Here is an 18,686-nt window from a genome sequence, read left to right as displayed (position 1 = left end):
GTTACTGGCTGGCAACAATTCGGCTAAAATACAATATGAAATCTTACAGTTATAAATGTGTCAACGGCATTATATCGTAAATAGCATATAATTCATATATATGACTGGATCTATCTCTAGTTCTTTTCCTCGTTTCATTCCCTATAGGTTGATCATACTTAATAAATTTAGATAACAAAAACAGCTGAGACATAGGCAATGAGCGCTATACTTACGTATATTTCCCTGTAAAGAATTCCGTACATTGGGAATTGTAATGAAGAGGTTATGACAGGGCTGCAATCATCATCAACGCCAGTTAGCACTGAATCTCCTGCGGCGGGGCCATAGACGAATGAGAAGGCTAGTTAAATAATAAACAAATACATAAGTAAATAAACCGATGAGTTTATGTATGCAGGCTTAAGGAAAGATGGATTGATTGACCGAGTTTACTTTTTAGGTGCACCAGCGCTATACTGCTATATAGCGCCATCGAAAAGGTTATATGTACAAGTATGTACAGTTGATGAAAGGTTTTTCTATCAACCAGCGACAATAAATTGAATGAGTTGAAATCAAAATGATGAGATTGCGAGGGCAATATATAAACCTTCCCAATCAAAGGGCAATGTAAATGTGTATATCATTGAATATTTAGATGAAAGATGAAAAGGCACTTAGTATGAACGAAGATATATATACATTACATAAAAATACTCAAAGTGATAGCGTAACATGTTATATCTTAGAATAAATGTTTACTTCTTTCATGAATTGGAAAATGCAAGAGACGTTTATTGTTTTAAAAAGTTCCTTCATCTAATAAATATCGTAGGAACAATCCAGCGCAGGTCGGAGATTGAAACAGTCTACATTAAGTGCTTAACAGTGAATGGTTAATTGCAAGAGACACACTCGGCCGAATTGATCTTCACCTTGTAGCATGTAGGTATGGGTTATATAATTATGCACAGCTCTAATTCTTGCAACCACGATAGGAACAACCAATTCTCCTAGGTTTGGCTTAATCGCACGGAGTTTGTTAATCACTGCATCAATCCATGATGCCTGCCACTTTAGGCGCAAAGACTTTTGATACTAGGTTTAAAATCAATGTAAGGTATTTTCAAATCAGATAGTTCTATGGATCGAGCCATGTTTAGATTTTGTTGTAGTTGTCTTTCGTTGGTATGCATGTGCATTGATTGATGACATATTTGGAAATAATAAACGTATACGGAGCACACTGTTATGTATATTTATTTTAGCTGTTTGTTAATTAGTTATATTATTTATTTTTACATCCTATTGTAATGTACCATTGTATGTTGGACTTGACATTGTCGAAAATTGAGTTGATTTCTGCCTGACCCAAGTTGACTATTTCATTTCAATTATTGGAAACAACTAATACGTAGATAAATTTGTCTCTCCGTATATGGGCTTAATATCATGATCATTATTATTAGAAGAGATAATTAAGTTTATCTGGGTCAAAATTTTGAAGTTTCCTAAGTGAATTATACATAATTTAGGTTAATGTTTTGTAAGCATCAGGATCATTTTAGAGGGTATTTTTTCATTACGTAATGGTTCCTGTTTTTTTTAGAAATGCTCATTGTGACCTGAGGTCAGGTAGAAAACTATATAAGCTTGTGATTGTGAGAATTCGGTCATTTGTGCTTTAACATGTATCACTTATGACCAGTTGGGCTGTATTAATTTCTTCTGAAATTGTTGAATTTAAGTGTTTATTTTCCTCTGGAAACATGAAAGTGCTCTGATACAATTGTTGGATAAAGAGTTTATACTGAATTTAAGCCTGGAATTATAGTCCTATGATTCAACAAACGACTGATGACACGTCAACACGCTATAAGCCTTAACAAACACGTCATCACCTTCAGTTATTGGATTTCTTCGGGCCTTGAACCTAGTTTTATTCAGGACTTTATATTACTAGGAGTTGTGTCTGTAACTCTTGGATTATTTTGAGATTTAATTCACAATACCGTACGTTCGAACTTCTCTTTGTTTTCTGAGAAATAAATTATTTGATAAATTTTACAAAGCTAGTTGACTTTCACTCTTTTCTGTAACTTGCTTTTCGATCATAGACTCGTAATAGAAAATCAGGCTCTCGATCTTGGGATACGAGTTTCGGAAATCATTGTTTATGAAATTTTGATTCACTTTGTTTTGGAATTTTTAAAATCCTATGTATTTTTTCACATTTTAAAAATCTTGAGCGAAAGCAACAAGTGTTTTACAATGTCATCTAATGTGGAGATCTTTATTTCAAATCCTATCCATCAATAGCTAGATTCCTTGGTAAAATATGAATTGCATTAACTTTCCAGAAAAGAGTGTTTAGGAAAAAAGTGCTTTGGATTTGATTAGTAAGTCTGTATTAGACTCAAACAAAAAGGTAAAGGGATTAAAATTAAAATTCAAGATGGAATTATAGTTCAGAAAGCTTGAACTTCAGAAAGAGAAAGAAGAGAAACAAATGCAATTAGACAAAGAGGACGCAGGAAAATGCAACTGGAGGAGAAGCAAATACAGTTAAGAAAAGAGGAAAGAGAGAGAGGAAAATGCAATTGTAAAAAGGGAAGTAACCACTATAAATGCAATTATAAAAAGAGGAGAGAGAGAGAGTGACAAATGCAGTTACTGGAAGAAGAAAAACAATTGCTATTGGAAAAAGAGGATATAAACAAATACAAATGCAAAGAGAAAAGGAAGAAAGAGAATATCAATTTAGATTAAAAGAATTAGAACTAGCGAGTGAAAAGCACCTCCCCTTTTTACAAGCGAATTCAATTTTTGACGTTGCTAAGAATATTAGGTTTGTGTCCCTTTTTTAAAAAAAGTAGTAGATACATATTTCCTCATTTTAAAAAACAACTACTGAAAATGTTTAACGGCAAAGAGAACATTTGACTATATTATTGCAGACAGCAACTTTTAGCAAAGCCCGATACATCTGCGCTTCCCTGTCAGTACAGCAAAGTGCTGACTATGATCTGGTACAGGAATGCATCTTGAAAATCAATGAGGCATATCGGCAAAAATTCAGGAACTATACATAAACGCTGGTCACAAACTCAGGGCGCAATTTGAAAGAGAAAAAAAGTGATTTGATAGGTGGTGCTTAGCCACGAAAGTTAGTCAAGAATACGAAAATCTCAGATATCTCGTCTTACTTGAATAGTTCAAGAATTGCGTCCATAGTCACGTTAAAACTTATCTTGACAAAAATAAGGTCGAAACTTTAGACGAGTATTCCTTAGCTAATAAAGTTTCCTTTTAAGTTTTCAATTCAGCAGGCTTCTTTTAATAAATTATTTCAGCCTGGTTCTAGCCCTTCCAAATCTCAATTTGGCACAACTTTCAGAAACTAAGTTTCTAATAAGATTTATCGCAAGTCCTTGTGTCCTCCTCAGTGTACCTTTTGTTAGAAGTAAGGACACGTTATTTCGGATTGCTAGAAAATGACAAATAAGCAACAGAATCAAGACAGATCTATTCCAATGCTCTTTTTTTCTACGAGGTCAAGGTCACGGTTATGTATTGAAAGCAATACATTTATTGGGTCTAATAAACTTCAGTCTGATTCTATTATGGTGATTTATAAATCATTAATGCCGAAGGGTTTTATATCACTCATGCATGATTCGGTCAATCATATTCCTATTTAAATTTTAAGTTATAAAGGAGCTTCTCAGAATCTTTTATTATCAGGTACTTTTGGAAACGTCTTCTAATGAGAGTGTTCTTATTCTGGGAGTAGAGTGGGGCGTTGGTAATGTTCCATTGTGTATATTGGTCATCAGACTTAATCTTGAGACCCTTGACATACGGAACATGGTATTCTTTACCCAATAAGGGCATTCAGTTATTAGCAGGCAATGGTCCAGCTGGAAATAAGGTTGTGGTTAATCCACTTGCAACTGACAAGCCATGTTTGGAACAAAATATTGATCATATTGAAGCAGAAATCCCTGGTTTATACCCAGCTTACACAGTTCCTAGAGCAATGTCAAGGAATACTCTTGAGAATGATGTTGATCATGCAAGTAGTACTTTAGCTGATACATGTATCGGCTTTTGATGAGAACACTTTCACTCTTTGTTTGGACCAATCAAAGGGTATTGATCACAGTGATCCTATTTTAAATGGTCATTCTCTTTATTCTAATCAGGATGACAAACGACAATCACAATCATTTGTCGTCAAACGGGTAAAGGATCCTTAGATCTCATGTTTGTTTGATAGGGCCATTTAGTGAAACTGGAGCCACAAAAGTACTAGTTTGCTGTTTCGTTCAAACTGGAATTCTTTTGAGAAACTGGTGATCACCCGAGGTACGTGCTGGTAACGATTGGTATGTGAACTGTAATATTGTAATTCCAAAATCGTACGAACAGGAAATTCTTTGTCTGGCCAAGGAAACTACTTTGGCTGGTAATATAGTGATTAATAAGACTTTTCAGAAGATGTTGAATCACTTCTATTGTCCGAAAATAAAAAGTGATGTCTGTAAATACTGTAGATCTTGTCACACTTGTCAAATGGTAGGAAACCCGAATCAGAAGATACCAAACGCTCATCTGCAACATATTCTTGAATTTGACGAACGATTTAATAGAATAATGGTAGACTGTATAGGACCCTTACCTAAGACCACGTCAGGTAACCCAAATGTGTTGAACATCATGTGTGTGTCAACATTATTCCTAAAGGCAATATTTTTGAGCAATATTAAAACAAAAACAATACTAAAAGCTCTTTTACTCAACTTCATCTTCCCTAATCTGTCCAATCTAATCAATGTTTCAGTCCCTTTGAACTAGGTTTCGGACAAACTGTGCGTAGACCATTTAATATGTTAAAAGAGAAACTTCTTTATACTCCAATACAGAAGTTAATCTTCTCGATTATGTTTCCAATGTTAAGTATAACGTGTCAAAGGGCTATGATGTTGCAAGAACTGATATGCACTCTACTCAGTCGAAAAAAATTACGGTATGATTAAAATGCAAAGGAAAGGATTTTTCAACCTGGTGATATAGTTCTGGCTCTCTTGCCTGTACCTCAAACACCTCTTTAAGCTAAGTATTATGGTCTTTCCACAGTTGATAATAAAGTAAATGATTTCAATTATATCAATACTCCTGCGGGTGGAAAAAATAAACACCTTTGCCTTATAAATATGTTAAAAGGGTATGTGGATAGAGATAGCCAGGTTAATCATGCAATTTAGTTGTTATTGTCCGACACACTGAGGATTTAAGTGAAGAAATGCAAGTGGACTGTATTGACTTTGGAGTAGCAAATCTTCAGAATTCAGACATTATGAATAATCCGGACCAGACTCTTTCATATTTTCAGCAAGAAGAAAATAATGAACTAAAACAGTTATTACTAGAAAATGAGCACTTATATCCAGATGTTCCTGAAAGTACAAATAAAACCTACCATGATGTTGAAATTGTAAATTCCACACCTGTGAAATAACAACCAAACTGGATGACGACTCTCAAACAGGAATGTGTGAAAAAATAAATTCAGTATCTGCTAGAGAATCATTTTATAGAGCCGAGTAAAAGTGACTGGAGTTCACCATTTATACTTGTTCCGAAACCAGATAATACTCTCCGCATGTGCACTGATTATAGAAAGGTGAACAGTATGACTAAATCTGATTTACTTCCATTACCATGAATCGATGATTACACTGATAAAATTGGAAAAGCAAAGTATATGACCTAATTTGAGCTTCTGAAAGAATTTTGGCGAATTCCACTGACGGAAAGAACAAACTAAATTTCGGCATTCGTTTCTCCAGATGAACTTTCTTAACATAAAGTGATGCCTTTGGGATCAAAGGTTCACCAAGTACTTTTTAACGTTCAATGAACATGATTTCATCTGGTTTAGATACTTGTGTTGCTTATATCAATGACGTCAGAAACCACAACGACATATGGAGAGATCATTTAGCAACAATTCGGAAATTCCCACGGATGCAAATTTGACAATTTATCTAAAAGTGAGTTTTGCCGTGCTTGTGTAACATTCCTGGGACATGTCGTGTGATATGGACAAGTTAAACCTATTGAAGATAAGGTCAAGGCTATCTCTCAATCCCCTGTGCCTGTCATCTGATACGATTGTTCGGTATGGCTGGACATTATCGGAAATTTTGTTCCAATGTTTTCATAATTGCTAAACTCCTGGTATATTTATTGAGTAAGAAATCCAAAATTCCTTTTGTCCGAAAAATGTCAAGAGAGTTTTGATAAATTAACGGTCATACTTAGCAGTGCACTAGTTCTTACGCCTTCAAATTTCAGACAGTGATTTTGTCTAATGATGCAAGTGATGTTAGGGTCGGAGCAGTATTGATTCAAGAAGACTAAATCGGTGTAGATCATACAAGGTGCCATGTTTAAAAACAATTAAAAAAGCACCAGAGAAATTATTCCATAACTGAGAAGAGCTTTTTGGCTTTAAGATTGGCATTAGATCACTTTGAAATCTGCATTAGTTCAGATCCTTCTCCGATTTTTGTGTATAGTGATCACATACCCCTTACTTTCATCGGCAAGTTGAAAAACAAAAATCAGAGTTTATTAAGATCGAGTTTAATGTTGCAGTAATATAATATTGACACCAGGCACGTTAAAATAGAAACACTTTAATAGCAGATACACCTTTGCGTGTATAGTAATATATTGTTTCATATATGATTATGTTATTCATAAGAGTTCATCTTATATTTTCGTTACACATGTACATATAACCTATGGTAAAAAGGAAGCTTTATTGAGTAAATCTTTCTTTTCTCGTTATGAGGGGAAGTCTTGTATATATTTAATTTATTTGTAAGTTAGTTAATTATATTTTATTTTTTACATGCTGTTGAAACGTAACCTCGTATCTGGGACTTAACCGATTAAGTTCATTTCTGCTTGACCCTAGTTGACTTTTTTATTCATTGTAAACAACTAATATACAGCTAAATTATTTTCTCTGTGCATGGGCTTAATATCAGGATCATTATTAATAGAAGAGGAAAATATGTTTACGTGAGTCAAAGTTAGGAAGTTTCCTACGAGAATTATAAATAATCCAGGTTATTGTTTCTTAAACATCAGGATCATCCTAGAAGGATTTTTTTCTATTAGGTAATAGGTTCTTTTTAGACATTGCCAATTTTGACCCGAGATTAAATGGGGACCTATATAATCTTGTGATTTTGAGGACTTGATATTTCGTGCTTTACCATCTAGCGCTTTCAAGGTTTATTATGTTGTGACCAGTTGGGCTGAATTTTTTCTTCTTCAAATTATTGAATGAAAGTGTTTGTGTTCTTTGTAAAGACAAAAGTGTTCTGAAAAAAAATAGTGGATAAATGCAGTCTCTGGAATTTGTACTAATATTCAAAACTTGAAATTAAATTACTGTGGTTTCACCAAAGACTTTTGACACATCAAAACTCTATAAACCATAGCAGACACGTCTTCGCCTTCAGTTTTTGATTTCTTCAGGAATTGTACTTAGTTTTGTTCAGGATTTTAAATTACTAGGGCTTTTGTCCGTAATTCTTAGATTAGTTTGGGATATAATTCGCAATGCTGTAAGTTCCTTTTTGCTCATTTTCAGTTTATGTTCTAGGGAAATATATTTGTTAAATTTTACAAAGCATGTTGTCTTTCACACTTATATGTTACTTAATTTACGAGCATAGACTCATAACAACACTAGGAGTCAAACACTTGATAATACTATTAAGTTTGATGTTGACAAGCGTTACAGTTAAAATGCTGCTCTGGACACACCCATCTCTTGCTCATACATATCAAAGAGGGTGGAACCCTATCGTACCTTGAATTCCCCGTTTGGGAGAAAGTTCGATATGAAAGAGGCATACAGTCATTTAGACCCAGATCGTGCAAATCATTCACTATTGCTTACTTTCATAAGCCTTTTCTTAATCAATGAAAACCGCTACTAAATGTCCTTTCGTTATAAAAGCATCGCGAATAAACGTTTTCGGTCTAACGAGGTGATCATTCGTGCTACGACCATATCGAAAGCCACTTTGAAAAGGAAATATGAAACTATTAGTCTCCAAGTAACAAACAAACTGAGCAATGGAACGATAGTTGGTAGGATCTGCATTATCTTAACCTGGTTTCGAAACCAGTATTGCCACTACTTCTTTCCGAATCTGTGGTACATTTCTAGTGATCCATATATCATTTAAGATTTCCAAAAGTGCTGTTAAAGATGGCTCTGGCAGGTGTTTACAAAACTGGTAATTCAATGCTTCATGCCAAGTGAATGTTTCAATGGCCTCGCTTAATGCTTCCATAAGCTGCAATAGTGAACATGGTTAATTATAATTTTCTCAATTATTGGATGTAAATTGCAACCGTGTATTTCCTTTTTTCTTTTTAATCTTCGGAAGACTTCTGAATAATTAGACGATAGGGAATGTTTACAGACAATATCAGCAATTATATTTTCTGTGTCATGCTTGGAATTTCACTTGTTATTGTTTAATTTCGGGAGTAATTGTGTTTGTTCGTTCCATTTATTTTGCGGTTCGTGTCAAATACTTTCTTTAAAGAGGAAGGAGAATTTAAAGTAGGAAATATTTTTTCATGATGCTCTTTAATTTTTTAATCGTGCTTCGAGCTTTGGCCCAGCAATTATAGTACTTATTGCAAATTTCTGGTGTCTGACAATTATTAAATTTCTCTGTGCATCTCGGCGTTGTCTAATTGCTTATTTACATTCTTTAGTGAACATGGTTTCTGGGTTCTTTTATAGATCGGTGAGGACTTGGAAATGGATGATTCAGCAATATCGATATATACTGAAGTTAAATGATGAATAGGGTCAGTAACGTTTAAAAAGGTATCCCTGTTAAACCTAGATTTACAGAATGTTTCAAACTTGGTCAAATCGGCTTTTTTTAAAATTCCATTGTGGAATTGTTTAATCGGTTGTGCATTTTGTGCTTTTAAGATAGACTGGAATGTGATCACTGCTATGAAAGCCATCAGCGACCTTCCATTCAGAGTCCAAAAGCAACGAAGGAGAACAAATTGTCCCATCGATACACGCGTATATACCCATTTATATGTTTAAATATGTCGGTGATTTTGGTGTATATAGACACAAATCGTGTCTACAAATTAAACCGTCTATCTTCTAACCTCCGTCGCTTAGGTAATTTGATAAAATCCCCAAGTAGAACAAAATGGGGTTGGTCGTTTTTAAACAAGGTTTTCTGATTCGTTTGTTAATAGATTGGCGTTTGCTGGTATATGAATTGAACGAAAAGTATTTACTCGATGTAGAGTGACGCTTACAGGATTGGCTTGGAAGTTTGTGTTTAAAGGCATGACATTGTGAAGAGCCTGATTGTCCACAACAGCGGAAACTCCTCCTGAGGCCCTGTCAACATTTTTAGAGTGAGTGTTAAAAAGAAGTGAGTAGTTTTTAAGCGTGATGTTGTCCGTGTCTTTAAGAAAAGATTCATGCAAGCGTAGTTCTTCAGGATCATGCTAGTTTAATAGCAGAAGAATGCCAATGTAGTTTGATTTTAGTCCTTGACAATTCCATTATATGTTTGTGTCCTTCATTGTTAACTTAAAGCGGTGATGAATTACTTAGGCTAGACCTTTCGCGGAGAAAATATATGTTCTTATTTATCTGGAGGAAGTATGTGGTTAATTGATTTGGTGTTAGGCTAAAGCAACCTTGAGTCCGTGGATCAGTTTCATCTGTCATCAAAGTCGCGAAACATGCAGTTTTATGTGGTCGTCAAACAATGTTAGCTGTCTTTTTGTTTGTGATCCGGTTTTAATGCTGGGAGGCTGTGGTGCTGTGCTGTAGAATGTTGTTTGGTTGGATATATATTGTATTATTCTGGTATTTGTAATGTGGAGTTGTGGAGTGCTTGTGATTGATGGTGAATGAGGTGGGCTTGTTTGTGTTTGTGCGTCTTTAGTTTTTTCGGTTTGTTTTTAACAATAGTTGAGAAGGCTTAGCCAGGTAGTTTGTAGATGCTTTCTGGCGTCTGGATAGTGGAGGTTATAATGTACTTTAAACTCTGTTTCCTTTTCTCGTTTCTAGCTTCACATTCCTTGGAATTGGCGTGCTGCTCCTTTCCACAGCTGACGCAATGCGTAGTGGCTTTGCTCTCGGATTGCAGATGATAAAGGTCTCTGCATCGGACACATGCTAGGCGCTTCGAGCATCTGCGTTCATGGTGGTCGTATGTCTGACACTTAAAGCATCAAAGTGGATTTGGTATGTGTATATCAACCTTGACTTGTACAAATCTGACTTTGACCACGTTAGGTATTGGTGGCTTGTTTAAGGTGATTAAAATGGTGTTGGTATCCTGCAAAATTGATTTCTTGTTTAATACGAATCCTACGGACGTCACTGACACATTCATGTCTTATTCGTTCGATGATTTCTGTTTGCTGACTTCGACCAAGTCATGACATACAATGAAGCCTTTGGATGTTTTTAATGATGTTTGGGATAAGCAGGTTAATGGAATGTCGTCTAAAGTCTTAATCATTTGTATATTCTTAGTATCCGCTCTCCGATCGCACTTTATAAGTAAACCACCTGATTTTAGATTTTTTCCTTTACAATTTGGGTTTGACGACTAATTCAAGTGTAGTGTTTGAGACTATAAATGTGATAGTTTTGCATTTGCTGTCAACTTTGGATTGGATGACCACTAAGCTTGGAACTTTTTCCACACCACATGGTTCATCTTTATAGTATGATATAATTTTGGTTCTCTTGCGTTGACGTTTGTGTTTGGATTTTCCATTTTTGTTTGGCTTGTGTCATCGCCAGTGCTCGCCCACTCGCATACTGCCCAACAGTGTCAGGGATACATATGTGGTACACTTAGGAGGTATAATTACCTCCCGAATGACCCGTTAGGCCACCGCCTTCTATGAAGTCTTCTGAGAGTAAGATAAAGCAAACATAAAGGGGAGAAAGAAGGTGTTACGGTGGTATTAATAAACATACAAAGATAAGATAGAGAAAGTGAGCGAGTGAATTAAGATCTATTAGGGCTTGGTGTGACAGCCAATTTATCGAGATCACCCATCTAGAAGAAGTAGAGGCCAGACTAATATATTGCATTGGAAAGTTTCTGCTCAATTACAAGCATCCTTTCCTCCCACGACACGGGAAACAACCCACGAGAAACAGGCGAAAGGAGAGAAAGGTACGAATGCATATGTCGACACAAAACATGTGAGCTGCACGTGTGCAAAACAGTGTCCAACTGTTTCGAGGTGATCCAAATATTCCTTAAGTCTAAATAACAGCTATAGTGAATGCTCACATCAAAATAAAACATTGAATATTTTATGTCTGAACAATACGTGCATCCGTGTCTGTGTGTAAGAGATTATGAAAAGAATAATTTTAGTAAATTAATAATGGCTATTGGAATCGGTTAAAATAATTAAATGAGATAAACAGTTTGCTTGTAGCTAGGTTAATGCCGAGTCTGATATGAAATACATTCTTAAGTCTTTAATTTTAGTTTGTATGCTTTAAATTCTTATAAAAATAATAATTTAGTAAAATGTGCCTACAATGTGGTAATAAGTCTACTTTAACTGTAAATGACAATTTATACGTACTCACGATGTGTAATATCAAACTGCAATCTGTATATATGCCTAATCAAGAACATAATAAACCTTAAATGTACCTTTATATTCTGAACATGTCAACCCCCTCCACCCTGTAGAGCAATTGCACATAAATGTCCCAGCTGTATTTATGCAAGTGCCTCCGTTTGCACATGGTGACCCGATACATTCATTGATGTCTGAAATACAATACAACATGATTATTGAACATTGTTTATAAACTATTGTTGAACGGGTTAAATACGAATATGTAGTTTTACAGAATGTTTTTCAGTCAAAATGTACGAAAGAAGAACTCTGATATCATTGTAATATTGTTAATGCAGTTTAAATATTTTCTTTGGTTTTCTATTCTCTCAGTCTCTCAGTCTCCATTGTACCTTAGCATGGTGTCTATGTATACAGAGATTCGAGTTTTGGTAATATATACACTTTCCTGATACAAGAAGATCACACAGAACTAAACTGTAAATGTCTATTCTAACGTCAACCCCTAAAAACGTTGTCACGAAGAATTGCACAGTAAAGAGTTGACATTTTTTAAAGAAGTCAAAATGAACAATAAGAGCATATTTTCGTCACTAAAAAAATCGATAATGTTCGAATTAAATAAAATAAATAAAATACGTTGCATTTCGGAACTGTGCGACAAATACTTTTGCTTTTCAAAAATTAAGAGTTGATTAAGGTAATAATAATAATAATAATAATAATAATAATAATAATAATAATAAAAGCAGCGCCACCGGTGGTGTAAAATAATATATTCAAATGTGCTTGCCTATACATTTATTTGAATAACAAAAATTAAACTATAGAAGGGAGTGTGCGTGTTATTATATATAAAAGCTACAATTTAGTCAGATGTAATATGGTTTATTTTTCTTTTGTTTTACAAACGGCGAAAGGTATTGTTTTGCCATCAGAATGAGAATGACCAGTTTCTTTTCTGGCTATAGTATCTTTAACAAATGCAGGTAATAATAGTACCTTCTGAACAGTTCTTTCCCATCCAACCGCTAGTACAGTTGCAAGCGTATGAGCCATCGTTGTTTTTGCATGTAGCATTATTCATACATGGTGAACTCATACATTCATTAATGTCTGAAACGAAATGTGGATCAATACATGATAAAGAGTCGCATAAAGTATTATTTACATTATTCCTCTTCCAAATTATATAACACACGATATACCAAATACTATTTCACGCACTGAAAACATCTTAGCACACTTTAAATTTTACTAACACGTTTAATGTCAATAATTAAACGAGTAACAGAATAAAAAATCAATTTTATTTCGTATCAAACCCCACCTTATGAGGAAACACAAATTGTTTAAAAGCTTTAATACATTAATAAGCCATGTAATTATAGTAATGAAGAACAATTGGAAGAGACATTTAAATATTGTTTCTGACGCTAAGTGGGTGTATGTCTGTGTTTGCAGTGCGAGCGGTTAATCGCAGATAAGGCATATTATAAAGTACAATCGGATATAAGAAACTCAGAGGACATGAAACACGATCTAGGAAGATTCGACGTTTCGATCTTTTACAACCAAACTTCTATTTTATAAAACAGAATGAAAAGTACACACATGACATATTTATATCTTTGAATCGATATTACAAATATAACGTATACCTTCTGCGCAGTTTCTTCCCATCCAACCTATCGGACAGTTGCACACGTATGAACCATTGGTGTTTGTGCACGTAGCATTATTTCTACACGATGAACTAAGGCATTCGTTAATATCTGAAAAAAATTAATACTTAGATTTCAATTTGTAAAATCATACACTGATTCTTACTTCATGTATGACATTTAACCACGTAGCTATATAAGCTGAGCATTCACATCTAGCTGCGCTTACATCAAAACAAACACTACAGCTATCAAGCGTCTCTAAACTCTACTTGAACATGCCGCAAAAGCACTCAAAGAAACTACGGTTTAATGTCATCTCCAACCGTGACAGATTGATGTAATCAGCCGTGGTTAAAACTAAAATACTTGATGTGCAGTTTCTGATTACCCAGGCATTAGTACACATGCATCCCTATGGACTATTGCTAAATGTACAGGTAGTGTTATCTCAGAAACAAAGCACACATATCTCAAATCCTTTTAGGGAGTGAGGGTATTTTTTTATTCGGTATTCACATGGCAACACAATTTGGTACGAGAAATAGTAAGATTATTCAAACATAACGATCATCACAGGATTGTATAAGCCCAATTATTCATTAAATACGTGTTCTTGGGTTTCATATTTTGTGTACAACGATACCCGAGGGTGATTTATGTATATTGTACAATATTTTAAAACAGTGAGTTCGGTTCATCCATCCTATGCCGCACGTGTGACGTGCATTCGATGGGGGAAATCGAGTACTTCCGGCGGACAGACGATGTATAACTGCATAGTTTGTGTATAAATGCCTCACGGTAAGACTAAATCTTCACATTACGGACCGTCTTCTCAGTGAGCGGTCTACTTAAAGACTTGCTCATCTTCAGATGTAGAGGTATTTGAGTTATTTATTAATTTCCTGTGCATAGGTTATACATATTATACTACCACGTTAATTTTGTATATTTTCTATGTAGCTTCGGCTTATGTAGTATAATGCAAATATTTTCTTGTCTTGATTGTGACTTAGCAAGAGATTAATTTTAGCAATATATAGCTGCATTTCACGAAACGTATTGTACCGTATGATTCTTGTTAGGCATGGGTAGGTTCACTTCTGAACCTGTTGATTCTTTTGTAATTATAGCGCCGATAATGTAATCTGTATAGCTTACCGGTTATAACGTTATTACGTTTTATCCTACATGCCCGTGTTATGCATAATACACGGCGTTAGATGTATTTTCAGCTGATCGGAGTTGCGTCTGTAAAGCTGATATGAGTCGACGTCGTACCAGCTGTAGAGCTAACCATAGAAGTTGACCATAGTAGCTGTAAAGCCGAACCATATCAGCCGTAGAGCTGAGTGAACATTGTTGCTGGTCGAGTAGCAGGTGATCAGGCGTTGCTGACCAATTGGTGGGCGCTGGTTCCTTGATTGACGAAGGAATTGAATAGTGGTCGGTGACTACCTGGAATACCGACTGCTTGATTGATCAGTGTTACTGGTAGCCAAGTGTGCTGGTGACGGAGTGTGCAAATCCATACATGTAATCTTTTAGGCGTGGGCTAATTTTGGAGTTTGTAATACCCACGGTATTTGGTATTGTAAAGATATTCGATATGATATATGTTCCTTTGTTTTCATCATTTTACTTTATGGGTAGAACACCCCATTTATCACGATTTGTGCAAAATCATTTGTGCTATTTGAGAAAACACATAATTTGTTTTGTCGTGTGAAATTACTGTGAATCATTCACCTCTGTCCTTATACTGTGTATGGTCATTTATTTGTATTTTCATTTGTTGCGATTTTGGGTTCGTGCGGATTATGTTAATGTGTCCAATATTATGATCTCTTACACGCACGCATTAATCCTAATTTTGTTTTCTCATTCAAATTATTCATCATGAAACATTGTATTTGTATCACCATCGCATGTGTTCTGTTATAAATCCGAAATGTAACCCGTTTATCTTGTCACAATGATTGTTCTTCATAGTTCTTAATTTGTGGCCCTGATATTTTCTGAAATGAAAAAGTAGTATCTACAAAAATTAAGTGATGCCGATATATATTCGCCCAGTAGGTACAACTTTGTTTCCACAAGTTGAATTGAAGATTTAAGAAGTTTATGCTTCTCATTTTGAATACATAAGTCTAATAATGTTGGAAAACCAAAAGGTCAAGTTGTCCGTCCCAGATAGGCTGATGAAATCGGTTTTTCCCATTACAATCTTTCACCGCCATTATTTATATCGCATTCATGAACCTGTACAGTTAGAAACGCAATGACCAATTGAGCTGTGCCTAATAGCGATCTAAAGTTACACAGTTTGCTACCTTAAATAACAGAATTATGTTGTTTCGTGCAATGCAATAGGATGTAACTGAGTGCGCTGTTTTCGTTCGTTTGCAAATATATGCTTCTTACATTTTAAGTAATTCATTCCGAACAAAAAAGATTTTGAAGTTGAAACGTTATATTTCTCGTAACACAATGATGGAGATCGTAATTTCGAGAACGTTCCTGGCACATTAAATTCTGCTTATACAACTTCAATCGAAGGAAGCATTTGTGTTAATCTATTTGATGTTCAGCATCAATTTACCCTGCGGAACCGAATTCCATTCCAGGAGGCTCTATGAATTCTATATGCAAACTATTTCTACATATTCCATTAATGTTGTAAATAATGCAATTGTCTAGGATTACGGATCTATCTGATAAATGTTTTGCATAACAAATTGGAGTAAACTTTGATGAGTTCAATAAGAGTACCTTCTGAACAGTTCTTCCCCATCCAACCGCTCGTACAGTTGCAAGTGTATGAGCCATCCTTATTTGTGCACGTAGCATTATTTCTACATGGTGAACTCATACATTCATTAATGTCTGTAACGAAATATGGATAATAGACGATAGAGGCCCATTCAGTAACATTTACATTATATATCTTCTCTAATTATATAACACGTCATTTAACAAAAAATGTTTCATAGTAGCACATCATTTCACACATTACAACTTAGCAGACTTTTTAACGATCTATCATGCTTAATGCAAAGAAGAAAATAAAGCGTCATAATTGAAATTGTATTTGGTATTACTCACCACACAAAAGCAAATAATAATTGTTCAAAAGATTATAGGCATTAATACTTCACGCAATTATAATTATAAATAGCAATTGGAACATACATTCCAATAGTGTTTCTGACGCTCAGTCAGTGTATGACTGTACTTGCATTGCTAGCAGATTGCGAATAAGGCATGGTGTCAGGAAAGTACAATCGGATATAATAAACTCAGACAAAAGAAAACACCATCTTGTACGATTCAACATTTCACTCGTTTACACGGCCAAATATTGTCTGTACAACATAAAGAAACATATGTACATGTCATTTATATCTTCGAATCGATGCTATAAATATAACGTGTAGTTTCTATGCAGACCGTTCTCATCTAATCTCTTGAGCAGTTGCACATATATGAACCATTGGTTTTTACACATGTAGCGTTATTTCTACAATATGAAATAATGCATTCGTTAATGTCTCTTTAACAGGTATCTTTAAACTCTACCTCAGTTATAACAATATATAACAAAGTTATTGCTAACCAAAGAAACAGTTAAATCCTAAAAATGCCAGTTAATGATCTACATTTAAAGAGAAAGAAGTTCATATTAACGCCTATATTTTGCGTTGGAGATTGTGTTATGTGCTCACAATGAAGACTCGAAATAGCCCATTAAATCCTTTGGACATGGCGACTGTGATTGGCATTGAACATTAACCTCATTTTGACTGATAGTACGGTTTAATGTCATTTACATCCATGACAGATTGATATCAGCAGCCGTGGCTAAAAACTAAATACTATGTGGCCCGTTTCTCATTATCCAGGCATATTTATTACTTGCATCCCTATGGACTATTGCTAAATGTATAAGTAGCGTTATCTTCACTGGTCAAACTAGTATACTAATTGATGTCAGAAACAAGGCAGATATATATCAAAACTTTTTTGGGAGCGAGGGTAAATTTTATTCCGATCATCGTTGGTATTCATATGGCATGACATGTTTTGTCTACAAAAAACATCATTTCTTATCGTAAGTTTATTCTAAGATAACGATTGTTCTTGTTAATTCTAAACAGTTGTTTGGCCCTGATATGTTCTTAAATGAAGATAACTACTTTAATTAAATGATGCCGATATATATTCAGCAAGTGGGCTAAGCCATGTTTTCACAAGATGAAGTGATGATTTAGGTAGATACTGCGTATCATTTTGTAATCCATAAATGTTTCATTGAGTCTAATAATGCTGGACGACCAAACACATATGAAGAATCGTGTTGGCTGTCTCACACTAGCTATGTTATTAACGGTTAAATCGGTTTATCCCATTGCAATCTTTCATGGCCATTATTTTATTGCCTTTTTTCATCTACTACAGATTGAAACGCAATAGTCATTTCAGCTGTTTCTTTTAACGAAATAAAGTCAAACAGTTTGCTACCTATAACGACGGAATTGTGTTATTTCGTGCAAAGCACTGAGATGTTGAAAATATTGGAGCGTCATAATAGAGTGCCTGTTTGTCGTTCGTTTACGAATACATGCCTTTTAAATTGTATATCCCTTATTTTGGTATTGTGTTCATCAACATATTTTGGGATTTAGAAAACATAACAGAATAGCTTAAGAACATAAAGTTATATTTCCATTAACAAAGTAATATAAATTGTCATTTCAAAACGTTCCTGGCACATCAAATACTGGCTTTACAGCGTCAATTGTTGGAAACATTTATGCTGATCTGTCTGAAGTTCAACGTAAATTTATCAGGAGGAAACGAGTTCCATTTCAGAAGACTCTTTCCATGCCATATTCAAGCTACTTTCATATATTCCCTTACATGTCTGCCTCGTTAATGTTGTAAATATAATTGTGTTGGATTTTGGAGTTGTGCGAGAAATGTTTTCGCATAAAATATTGTGAGTAAAAATTGATGGCATTGAAATGAAGACCTCCAAAAAGTGTACATTCTGGATAGTTCTTTCCCATCCAACCGCTAGTACAGTTACAAGAGTATGAACCATCCCTATTCGCGCATGTAACATTATTATATCTGAACCAAAATATGGAATAATACATGATAAAGAGACCCATACAGTATTATTTACATTATTAACCTTCCAAAATTAAATAACACTTCATATAATAAGACATGATTGGCACATTGACACATTTTAGAACCGTTTTAATTATAATACCGTGCTTAATGCCAACAAGAAAAATATTTACATAATAAAATGCAATTTTAAAG

The 18,686-nt window shown here is 34.7% G+C and overlaps 1 protein-coding gene across 1 annotated transcript in view; it reads right to left on the bottom strand.

Annotated features, from left to right (window-relative positions):
* Positions 1 to 18,686, bottom strand: part of LOC149771578 (uncharacterized) — a 122,477-nt gene that overhangs the window by 90,574 nt on the left and 13,217 nt on the right. The window contains exons 5-9 of the mRNA XM_089948329.1: positions 16,128 to 16,241; positions 13,350 to 13,463; positions 12,691 to 12,804; positions 11,760 to 11,879; positions 216 to 343 (exon numbers count right to left, since the gene is read on the bottom strand). Coding sequence (XP_089804455.1) covers positions 216 to 343; positions 11,760 to 11,879; positions 12,691 to 12,804; positions 13,350 to 13,463; positions 16,128 to 16,241 — 590 coding nt within the window. The remainder of the gene's footprint in view (positions 1 to 215; positions 344 to 11,759; positions 11,880 to 12,690; positions 12,805 to 13,349; positions 13,464 to 16,127; positions 16,242 to 18,686) is intronic.

Source organism: Sinohyriopsis cumingii, unplaced genomic scaffold, assembly GCF_028554795.1.
Source record: "Sinohyriopsis cumingii isolate HCF-2022 unplaced genomic scaffold, ASM2855479v2 utg001759l, whole genome shotgun sequence".
Taxonomy (NCBI): Eukaryota; Metazoa; Mollusca; class Bivalvia; order Unionida; family Unionidae; genus Sinohyriopsis; species Sinohyriopsis cumingii.
This window is presented reverse-complemented; position numbering and strand designations above follow the sequence as displayed.